General features: G+C 38.1%; 1 protein-coding gene across 7 annotated transcripts in view; it reads right to left on the bottom strand.

Annotated features, from left to right (window-relative positions):
• LOC128507346 (transcription factor 4-like) overlaps nt 1-12,334 on the bottom strand; it is a 160,306-nt gene that overhangs the window by 98,121 nt on the left and 49,851 nt on the right. For 6 of the 7 annotated variants that reach the window (XM_053478148.1, XM_053478144.1, XM_053478146.1 and 3 more), the window contains exons 5-6: nt 10,667-10,722; nt 7,271-7,367 (exon numbers count right to left, since the gene is read on the bottom strand). The exons of the other annotated variant lie outside the window; for it this stretch is intronic. In XM_053478148.1, the coding sequence (XP_053334123.1) occupies nt 7,271-7,367; nt 10,667-10,722 (153 nt within the window). The remainder of the gene's footprint in view (nt 1-7,270; nt 7,368-10,666; nt 10,723-12,334) is intronic. 7 annotated transcript variants of the gene reach the window in all.

The raw sequence follows: 12,334 nt of genomic DNA, 5'->3' as shown, positions 1-12,334 counted from the left end.
CCCTGCTCCCACGAGGGCTCATCTGCACACACATGCACACTCTCTCTCTCAGACACACACACACATACAAACACACACACACTCACACGCTCAGTCCTACATGCTGTCGAAAGGACTCATCTGCAGCCCTGAGCTAGGCCTGACATCTTCATCTCTCTCCCTCTTACACACACAAGAGCCTTCTCTGTCCTTCTCCTCCTCGACAGGAGTGCCGATCCACTTCACGTTCCGCGTCTCCCTTACACAATTTCTTTCCCCTTTTATTTTTATTTAACCAAGACTTTCTCTCATACACACATACAAATATCCAAAACAAATACATCAGTCTCCTTCTTCTGAGCCTTCTCTCTCACTCTGCTTTTATCCTCTGAATCACACATATCTCTCTCTCTCTCTCTCACCCGCGATCTCTCTGTGTATCTAATAGCTTTGCTAAGATTCCACTGTGACTTGTACAACAATTTTTTTTTCCTATCCAAGTCGGATATTTTTCGTTTTATATGACAGCTCATGAAATCTCTGATTTCTTTTGTTTAGTTATTTTCAAAACCAGTAAATTAACTGGAGGGAAATCTACTTAAATAAACATGAACAATAACATTGATCAAATCACGTAAACATTAGCAACTATTAATGACACAAGGCAAGGTTTAAACCAAAATTTATTATGACATGTACGAGTGTGTGTGTGTGTGTGTGTGTGTGCGCGTGTGTGTGTGTGTGTGTGTGTGTGTGTGTGTGTGTGTGTGTGTGCGCGTGTGTGTGTGCGCGCACTTCAGACAGTTTCCTTCCTCAATCTAAATCCACTGCATTAGTTACAGGATATGTTTATTGATTGTTTGTTTGTTTGTTTGTTTGTTTGCTAATGTCAGCTCAGCACCAGTGCAAGGCATCAGATCAATGGCATTTCTACCTACTGTACGAGTCATTTCTAAAACTATATAATGCTACACTGTGTTGCTCTCATTAGTTTTTTTCCTACTTTATCAGTCTGCATTCTCAATTTTATCTTTATTTTTCAGCTTTAAATGTAGCTGCTTGTTTTACAGAGTTGTAAGATTCAATCGATTATGCAATTAATTTCATCCTTTGTTGATCGAGTTCATTTAATTTAATTTAATTGTTTGGTCAATTCTCAGTTCGAATCAAATCACACTTTTAAAATTATTAGGTAAGCTTTTAAATGTGAAACAGTTGACATTGAAACATTCCTTAAAAACACTGAGGTTATGTTTTTATGTTATTGGACTGGGGTGTGGAGCAGAAGATCCGCAGGTTAAAAAGATTATCGTTTTGTACAGTATATAACATTTGGACAGCCAACAACACAAGTTACACAATATTTCAAATTCATTAGATACATCAGACAAAAACAGGCAGAATCATCACCGGTATCGAACTGAATCGAAAAGCACTTGTGTAAATGCCCATTTTTTTTTCATATTACATTAACAGTGTACCTCTGAATCACAGCTCTGCTGATTTAATCCTGTAGAAAAATGTCCAGTACTGATACACAAGCAACACTTTGGAAGCTTGAACTGATTTATACAACTTACAGACCAATTTACACATCTATTGAAATACCTACATGCATTTAAACCTGTATTTTGACCCCCACACCCACCTATACACACACACACACTTAAAATAAATAAATAAATGCAAAAAAAAAAACAGTAGTTATCAGTTCCTTTAAAATATTAAACAACTGCAAGACTAACTTTGACTGATTTATTTATTTTTAATTAAGAACTAGTGTCAGTGGAGTTAATGGTCAATTGGCACCTGACGTTCCCCAGCAGAGATTCTCAGCTTTGGGATTCATGCCAAGAAATGCTCACCTTAGTGTCTCTCTCTCTCTGTCTCTCTCTCTTTCTCTCTCTAGTTCTTCATCTTTCTTTCTACTCGCTTTTGCACCCTCACCTCTCTCTCAGAATGGGGCACCTAGCCTGCGGGGGGATCGAGCCTCAGAGGAGTAGAAAGCCTCAGCCTCAGAGCGGTGGAGGAGGGTGCGGTGTCTTCAGAAATGAAGGAGTGTGTTAATTAGAATGGCGAAGGTGAAGATTGGAGTGAGGTGGGTCACATGACTTCAGGACCCTTGACCCTGCCCATCAAATGCCATCTGGGCCTGCGTGTGTGTGCGTGTGTGTATAGTTGTGCAGAATATACAGTATATAGTTTTGCAGACATTTTGCAAGATGTGAACAATTTTTTCAACAAAATATGAGTGAGCAGCAAAACATTAATTTCCTTTCTAATAAGAATCAAGTAAGGCATAACAGAATCGCACATTAAACAAAACATGACAATAAAGAAAATGAGAAAATAATCCTTCTTCAATAATTGGCATACCTTTAGTTCTTAATATTGTCTAACGCATCATTTTAGCATTAATGATGGCATGCAGTCTTTTGTGCAATTGTGCATGAGGTCCTTAATTCTCTCATACTTTTTGTCAAAATGCCTCCAGTTCCTGTACATGTTTTGGTTGTCCTGCAGTTCATTAAGTATGACAGTGTGGCTCATAAATTGCGGTGAGGAGACTGTGTTGGCCAGTGCGTAACCTTCACCTTTTTCTGCTGTATCACTGTAATGCTGGAACATCCATGAACATCCATGCGCAGCTTTCATGCTGAGGAATGCAAATTGTCCGACGGTATTTTCTGATGCATGCTGCATTCATCTTGCCATCAGTTTGGACTAACTTCCCTGTGGCACTGGCCACCATGCTTTACAGTGAGGATGGTGTTGTACTTTTCACCGTAGGCCTTGTTGACTCCACTTCAAACATAAAGTTCAATCCTGGTCTCATCACTCCAAATGACTTCGCTCCAAAAGCTGTGAGGCTTGTCTAGGTGCTGTCTGGTGTACTGCAAGTGGTACTCAACCGTGCAGGTCATTTGTGTTCAAGTACCTACTTATTGTGTTCCTTAAACCAACACCATTTGTTTTCCAGAGCCTGTATTTCTCTAGAAGTTGTATGTGTATGTTTTTTTTTATCGAGTAAATATTTTTCCCCTGATTGGGGTCTCTTTCAGAATGACTCCACCCCTATTTACACAACACACAGGCTTACTGGACAATTTCAATGTTTAATATTGCATGAACATAACCACGCGGGAAAAAAAATCCAAGCCTTAGTTCTGTGATGATGTTGAGACCCTTAGCTAAAATTATGCATATGCAATGTAAAACTCTTTAGCAGAACAGGAGCATGTAACGCCCTGTGTAAAGAGCTGTTCAGGCTCGGTATGCTTGGCTGCTAACTTCGAGAACTTGCAAAACGAAGCATTAAAAAAAAATAATAAAAGAAAATCACTTCGTCAATAATATGTTTTATTTGCTCGCTTTGTACTGCGCGTCATTTAAAAACAAGCTAATAAATTATCAGGAAATCATAAAAGGTCAGCAAAACTCTCCCAAACTTCAAAGATTTGCAGAAAAATCTTGCATCCGGGGAGAAGACCTCTGCTGAATTAACACTACTGAACTGGCGCTGTGTGAAAAGTGCTGAAGAGAAACAACAAAAATCACAAACACAAAAAAAAAGGAGAGTTCCTACCAAACTTGCTTACAAGTCCAAAACTTGCATGTGCTTTGTGGCCAGGACACTGACAATAAAGAAGCACTGTGTTCGCTCACCTGCACCTGCTTGGCCTACTCTCTCTCTCTCTCTCTCTCTCACACACACACACACAAACACAAATGCTGTTAGCAATCCTATGTTAAACATGGCAAACTTTCTTTTCTATGTTAACAACAGAATTAATAGAAAGTTGTGGGATTAGCACGTCAAGATGTTTGGGTTCATGTTAGCATGTTAGCACACTTAGAGGACCTGTAAAGTCACACAGACATGAATATACAAGCATATACAAGCACATCTGCACACAAACACACACACACACACACACACACACATACACATACACATTATAGTAATCCCACAGGTCCTACAGTTTTAAACCCACTGGCTCTTATACCACACACACACACACACTCAAACATGCCTTAAATCCCTGTGTGTCTTTAAGCAGTGTAAACCCAGTCTCAGTGGCACAGAGGTGATTGGGAGTGAAATTAATGAGTTAATGCTGCTCTAAATGACCGTACTGAAGGCTGGTACTGAAGAGAGAAAGAGAGTGAGAGAGAGAGAGAGAGAGAGAGAGACTGCTCCAACTGAGTAAAGCCTGAAGGGAAGTTGAAAGTGAGGACAGAGAGAGAGAGAGAGAGATAAAGACAAAGAGGGAAACGGAGAGAGAAGTGGTGCTCAGGATGAATGTGTGTGGGCTTGGAAGGCAACCCAAATCCCTGTGCTGATTATCTAAAGCATGTCCCTGTAATCTGTAAAGTTCTCAGAGCTGGAGAACATTACATAATTTTTTAGTCTGAATCGATGAGCCTGGACCACTGTTTCTCTCTCTCGCTTTCTCTCTCTCTTCATGTGTGTGTGTGTGTGTGTGTGTGTTAATATATTGACACACTCTGAATGCTCTTGGACAGAGTTCAGTAAGTTAAACAAACGGCACACTAGATATTCACCTCCTGTTTTCTTCAGCAGAAGGAACACAAAGCATCGCTAATATTGGGTGAATGTGAAGCAGTGGGATTATAAGATACTTCCGAATATAACAGCTCCTCTTTTTTCCCAAAACCCTCATCAGTAAGGTTTGCACATTTACAGAGTTTAGAATTACCTACAGTACATAAGCTTTAACTATCTGACAGTTCTAACTTGTATGCTTTAGGAAGGTTAGGTTACTGTAAGGGCCCTTCCTTGTTTGTTCTGTTGGTGGATGTCATGTGCCCTATTCTCCTACCAATTGCCTACATGTTAGAAGAAAGTACCATTACTTAACTAATTTTTAGAAGGCTGCAAGTCAATTCATTCCCTACTCTGACAAACTGCCTGACAATCTCCATAGTACTTCCTACAATCCTGATGTATTACTGTTTCTGGCAAAAAAAACTTGCTGCATAATACAGTATTTTATTCAGCAATTCATTTAGTAAGAGGTCACTTTAGAAATATGTGTTTGCATTTCATTTTTATGAGCCTTCATTATGATGATGTAACTTTCAGTCACACTGGTAACTGATACAGCACAACAAAGCTGAAACAAAGTTTAGGACTTGTGCAAATTACAAGTAAACCATGTGGTAGAAGAAGTGATGATAGTTTGGATCTTTTTTGGATCTCAATCAGACCCCTAAAGACTTGCCATGCAGCTACAGGATCAAAGGGTTTAATGAAACCAAAACAAAGAGTGCCAGTGTTATCACTGTAACACTGTAGTCTTTGGGTTTGCTGTAGTATGGGCAGGGCAGACCCAGGATTACTGTGTATCTCAGAGTTTGGTTTAAGAAACAGCTACAGATCCCAAAGAAGAGCTGGAATATGTGACTGAAAACATCTGGAATAACCTTCTTAGCCTGTTGCCAACGCAACCCCCAAAGGAAAAAATGAATGAACAGAAATAGATGTAAATACAAGATAGACACTATAATACAAAGACGGATAATTCATTTACTCTGCTTGAATGATACTGTCTTAAAGTATTACAATATTGATCATTTTCCATTTACTCATTTTTATTCAACAACCTCATTATCCTGTTCAGAGTCACAGTGAATCCAGAGCCTGTCCTGGGAACCTATTCCAGTCCGCTGAGGCATTTTATCAACATTGCGTATGTCAAGTTAGATCAGTCAGGACACATGGTGGCACTGAGATGAAGCAGTACAGTGTGCACATCTGGGTCAATAATGTAGGTCGAAATGAACATTTCTAGTCCATTTAAGCCTTTTATTGTTCTAATGTGGAAGTTTAGTCTGCTGTTGTAATGAAGACACACTCAGTCTATGTTCAGTCCTTTTTTTTAGCCATATGTGTTTCCTTCATAGCATTAGAAAAATCGGTGGTGTTTTTCATTCCAGTGAAAAAAGAAGCAGAAAGTGATTTAGGCACAAGTTCATGATTGTTTTATTAACAAGCTAGGCTGATCATAGACTTTTCCAAAAACACACACAAAAAATCAGCACATTATTGACTCGTGATCTTTTAATGTGTGAGTCTCATGCAACAAGGATGCCCACGAAATCAAAACAACCAACAGCTCTCTGTTTTGGAGAATCATCCGCCTACAAAATATAGGTGGGTGAATGAGTTCCAAGCCCAGCTCAAAAGATGCTTCACATCTAAAAACCTCAGACAGCAAACGAAATAATATGAAAAGTCTGTTCTTTATTTGCGGGGGTTTCAGGGATTCCACAAACAAAACAGGAAGAGACAGTGGCACACGGTGTTCCTTAGAACAAATGCATCATCAAAGGGGCCAGTCAATACTGAGGCTCTGTCTCCAAGCATGAACGTTTGGATATTAAACATGTTGCATGTTAAAAACTTTTTTTAGAGCTTGTATTAAAAGCTCCTAACATCACCGGTCTGTGCAACATTTGAGACTAAACTCACACCCACACAATACAAATCATGAAGAACAAAAATCCCACTCACAATCCTGGAGTCACTTTACTTCTTAAAGTTATCTATCATTTATGAAAAGTTGCTTCAGTGAAGAGAGAGAGAAAAAGAAAAATGAAGAAAGACAGATACAGAGAAGGACAAACATACAAACAGACAGACAGGGCAGCCCAAGGCTCTGTATTACATTTTTTATAGCCTAAGTCAGGCTTAATTAGTCTTGGGCTCTTGTATCACAGCCTGTTAATCTGTGTTGCTGACTATATCTCACCATGGCACACGCAGGCCATGGCACAGTGCAGTATTATGAGTGATGGACGATCGCGCCTGTACCAACCAAGTGAACAAGTGACTTATGTATTAAGTGTGTAATAACCACACAACACTAAAAGACAATTGTGTGCTCAACAATATCAAAAACAGACAAAAGAAAACTGCAAAACATGAATAATATGTTGAATTTTCTTTAATAAAACGTCTCTTTCTTGTCAGGATATATGGCCAACATACAACCAACAGCTCTATGGAAAAGCCAGATGATTTTCTTACAGTAGGATTGAAATTTAAACTGAACGTGAAAGTGGATGGTGATATCTAAAAACCTTATTCACAGACCAGTTCATTGTCAAGTTGTTGTAAGGTTTGTGAGTTGTTGTTTTTGTAATTCTTATTGTGATGTACATACACGCACGATTGTTATTAACTTGTTGTGTTCAACATCTAATTGTAACATGTAGCGTTAGGCCAGATGTTACACACCCACAGCCTGTGACCCTCAGCACGTACCTGCCAGCCTAGAGTTCACGTAAGGAGGAGAGATGCCATCGTGTGACCCCAAGTCCCGACCGGCCATGTGAGAGTATTGAGAGCCGTCCACGTAAATCTGTGGCAATGAAAGCGAAAGGTTAGCCGAGGTCATAAACATGATATCTTTTAACTCCTGCATTAAAATAAGCAGGAAAAATACATTGTAAATAAATATCTTAATAATAGAAAAAAGAAAAAAAAACGAAACGACTATCATTAAAATAAGGCATTTATCAAAACAAGAGAAAAAAGTTCATTCTGAGATTGTGGGTAAATCCATATAAACACATTTTTAAATAGTTTTGATCCATTAATATAATTCTAACACTTTCTTGACTTAAAGTCTGATACTTACACAGACAAGTATCAGACTTTAAGTTCAAGTTTACTCCAGTTCCTTTGTGTTACATGTTAAATAAGTACATACAACATCTCCAGGAAGAGTAATAATCTGAGTTGCATTTATTGCCTAATACACACATGATATAATCATCATGAGAATAATGACATTCTCTGACATTTTGTGAGAGACTGTCAATCCAAATTTATTTATAGGAATTATTAGATGGTTTTGAGAGAGTGATGAAGGTTGGTGTTAATGTTAAGATTAACACTCTGCTATCTACTGCATATCTCCCAATTATAACCTCACAGCATTAAAAAAAATAAAAAATTCTTGTGGATATTTTCAGATTTTTAGATTTGATGAATTACAGAAAAAGTGTACAAAAATTCTTTAAGAGGTAAGATGTTTGCTGGATTATTTAAAAAGTTTGTGGAGAAAAAAACTGTAAAAAAATAAATAATAATAATTCCCTGTATACAAACCTTTGATATCATAATATCAAACCTTATCATAAATTCATAAAATAACATTTTTAATTGAATGTCTTACAATTTTATAATAAAATAAGTAACTGATTAAGACATAAAATTACAATACCAAAATCATAAGTTATAAGTAAGCCTTATAGTGTGTTTAATAGATACAGTATATGTTTTATCATTTAAGTAAGCAAGTTTTTCTTATCATGCACTGGCTGCTTAATCCACTTAGTGCTTTATTTATAAAAACGTTTTTTTTTTGTCTTCAGTGTCTATTTAAACACAAAGTTGCACTGCTCCTTCAATAACTTTGTCAAATTTAAGGGAGTGCATTACAACAGTGACCTTCAGTAAAACAAGATTACTAGTTAGTCACAGACAAAGTGTGACTAACAATGCGTGTTGGAAACTGTGAAAAACATACAGTACACATTGAGGCAGACAGCTATAACTTTTCAGGTTGCTATAACAGGTCCATGCAGTAAATGTTTTGCTTATAGCATATAGCATATGGCTACTAGCTTTGACCATCAGCTAGTACTAGAGGTGTTCCTTGATACTCTTGATTATGGATGTCTGTGGTGTAAACTGCCGCCTAGTGTACGGATGTCCCAAGCATGCGCGCTTTAGCAACAGGAATCCATCACTTCACAAGCACAAAAAAAAAAAACCTTCGTACAGCAGTCTGATAAAAAGCAAAAAGTCCAGTAGTTAAACTTGGAAAAGTGCTAAATAAGGCAGAGGCTAATGAGTTTATCCTTTAGTGTGCATCAGTGTCACAATTCTCCATTTGCATTAGCAGAAAGTGCTTGGGTAGGCATGTCCTTCACCTCACATCTCAGATTTCTGCTGATGGCAGACATGCTTTTACCTCACATGACCTTTTCAGCACGACCTCTGAACTCGGCAGACAAGCCCGTCAACAGAGAGACAGGCCAATTTAATTAAAAAAAATATATATAAAAATAAACATTACTAAGCAGTTGATAGTAATTATGTACAATAAATACAGAGCTCAGGCTGTCTTGCAGCACAGATTAGAGTATGAAAATAAAATAAAACACATGCACGGAAGAAGATACACAAGGAAATTAAAACCACAGACAGAAAGATAGACAGAGCTTTACGCAGACATACAGATAGACACCATAATATACCAATAAAACAGACAAAAGTTTCATCCATTTCACCAACATATAAACACACTACATCTTGTTACTGTTTTAACAAAAGCTAGAATACATGCATGCTTGCGGGTCCTTTTTTCAAAAGGCTAGGGTGTGGGACTGATTAAGTTCAATGTACAACTCATGTTATATCTATTACTACTTTATGACTACAGACTACAGCCTTATATAGAACAATTCAATATGCCATATAATTTGCCAAAAGTTTATGTACACCTGACCATCACATACATATGTGCTTTTTGAACATCCCATTTCAGATGCTTTTTGCTGTAATGATAACATCCTACACGTTATAAAGTGAATGTGGGTTTTTGTCATTTTGGCCACATGGGCATTAGAGAGGTGGAGCACTGATACCAGATGAGAAGGTCTAAAGTACATCATTCCAACTGTGTTTTGTGGGGTTGAGGACCGAATTTAATGTTTGTGTTAGGATTTAGAGCTGTATACTGTATACTGCATGCAGTTTAAAATTTACAGTGTTTCAATAAAATTTTTTGTATATTTTCAGTAACTATGTTGAACGAAATTGAACATAAACAACAATCTTTAGTCGATCTTTATTTGCACGCTGCTGGGCTGTATATGAGTGTGAAAGGACTCTGATTGCTTTCGCACCCTGCTCTCAGTTCGGGTATTCTACATGCCTTGACCTTGGACTGCTCAGACGGCGTGTGTTTTGTCCCATAGAGGCGCCTTACATTACTGCTTTTTACTATCGCCACGGTTTCGGGAACATATGAGACAAACTGGTTTAAACTTCCTGCAGAAGGCCTATACATATATTTATCTGTCCATTCACCTTTACACTTTTAGTGTTCATACTTTTACATCTACATCTACTTTCCCTTTTTTGGAGTAAGCCATGCTGTCACACTTTTGTTTCTGTCCATAAAAACGATCGTGATGATTGGCACTGCTGAGTGACACGTATAGCCACACATTGGGGTCCCGATGGAACTGTCACTTGGTCCAGATAAGGAATGCACTCCGCCATTAAGTGATGCCTGCCCTATACAGTTGTATGCTAACTTTGTGGCAACAGAAAGAAAACACCTACATAAGTGTGATGGTTGCCTCCGAGTGGCGCAGTAGTAAAGTGCTCGCCCTATCATCCGGAGATCGCTGGTTCGATCCCCGGGTGATGCTGTTACCTCTTACAGCCAGAGGTCTAGAGAGCTCTCTCTCTCTCCCGGCTGAATAGTAGTAGTAGCCTTAATGTGGGAGCCCCCTAGTGACGGGGAGGAATTGTCCGCGACTAAATTAGGGAGAAAATCGGGTGGGGAAAAGTGTGATGGTCAGGTGGCCACTTACGGTAGGACATATAGTACAGTGCAGTGTAGTATAGTATGGTATAGACCTTTGTTATGCGGCTGCTGTTTCCCCAGGACGCTGAGCTCAGTCTGTCTTCCACGTCTGCAATGGAAAAAAAAAAGGGAACAGATCATCAACCTCATCTTAATCATGGTTTCATTTACACAGAAATTACTGAGCAGGGAAACTGATTAAAACAAACACTCTCTAACCAGGAATCAACTGTCAGGATTCCCGAACTCTCAATATCACGAAGGAACACATGGGATCAGGAAATTCATTGAGTTGTTCCACAGTCCTCTACATTTGGCCAACATGAGTTGGTGCTAAGGAATTTTAATCAATAACATTGAATATTCTGTCTTCATTCAGTAGTTCAGACACAGCCAGGACGCTGGAGAAAAGCTGTTTCTCTGTAATGGAAATGCTCCACAGCTGCTCCACAGATAATCTCCCCAACACTCTTTTAAGGATCATGATCACCCTTGATTTTATGACTTTTTTGTTGCTAGGTTTTTATCCAGAGCGATTAAGATTAAAACCATGTCCAGGATTTTTTCAGTGCCTGCAGAGCCTTTGAATTGCATGCCTGACGTCTGCTCGTCCTAACGTAGGCTAACACATACTGTAGCTGATTGATGCTACAAGAAGGCACCAAAGGAAACATGAAGCTAGATTTTTACTGTGTTCCTTAGTGTGCTTATTTCAGTATTTATTTAGCACTGTTCCTTTTTATAAACTGATAGGCATGTGGACATGTGCATTACATTTCAATCTACGAGTAATCATTAGACACTGATGGCACTCATTTGAGATTTTCATGTAAAAATACAGAAACATTAAATACTTCACCTAACTGAACTGTTATTGAACTCGTAAAAGCAGTGTGACAGCCCAAGAATAAACAGATATTTTTCTACCACAATATATTTTTTCATCATATTTGTAGAAACTGTATCACTTATAGTGGGGTAATGGATCACCATCGCCCGCCATGCTCACGACTCTTCGGCATGCATGTAACCCGCAAGTTACGTTTAACCATCATAATATGAAATACAGGCTTTCTGCTGCATTTGGACTTCATTCACGAGTGAAAATCCTGTTGTTGTTTTTTTTTTTCATGCGCACAAATTATATTTTCAGTGGCTCAAACTTTCTCATGCTCGCAAATTGTATTTTCACTCTAACTCACCCTCTCGCACTCAAGCTGTGCTTGTCAGGGTTGCCAGATCACACACACAAAATCCCATCTAAACAGGGCTAATAATATTTTATATAGGCTGCGTCATAAGTTTCCATACATAGGGAAAAAAATATATAAAACATATTAAAAAATAAAATTTGTAAGTTTTTTTTTATGTTTCAGATACCCTAAAAAGATGCATTCGACAAAAGAGCATTCTCTTTTCATTCATATTGATGACCACCAACATTACCAACGCCACTGCGCACATATTTCCAGATGTGCTAACCATGTAAAGCAAAAGGAATAAATTGTTTATTTTAAAAAATATATATGTTTTTCCTATGTATGGAAACTCACGGCCCACCCTGTATATGCATATAATTTGTTTCACTAAAAAAAACTTGTTGTTGAATTCTTTTTTACCCTCACATAACATGTTCATATAGTCTTCATTTACAATAAAATGTAAATACAGTATTAAAAGATTATTATTTCACAAAACTTTAAATAAAAAATATCCTGGAT

This window comes from Clarias gariepinus, chromosome 19 (assembly GCF_024256425.1).
Source record: "Clarias gariepinus isolate MV-2021 ecotype Netherlands chromosome 19, CGAR_prim_01v2, whole genome shotgun sequence".
Taxonomy (NCBI): Eukaryota; Metazoa; Chordata; class Actinopteri; order Siluriformes; family Clariidae; genus Clarias; species Clarias gariepinus.
The sequence above is the reverse complement of the archived record's forward strand: the minus strand, read 5'-3'. Positions and strand labels throughout refer to the sequence as shown.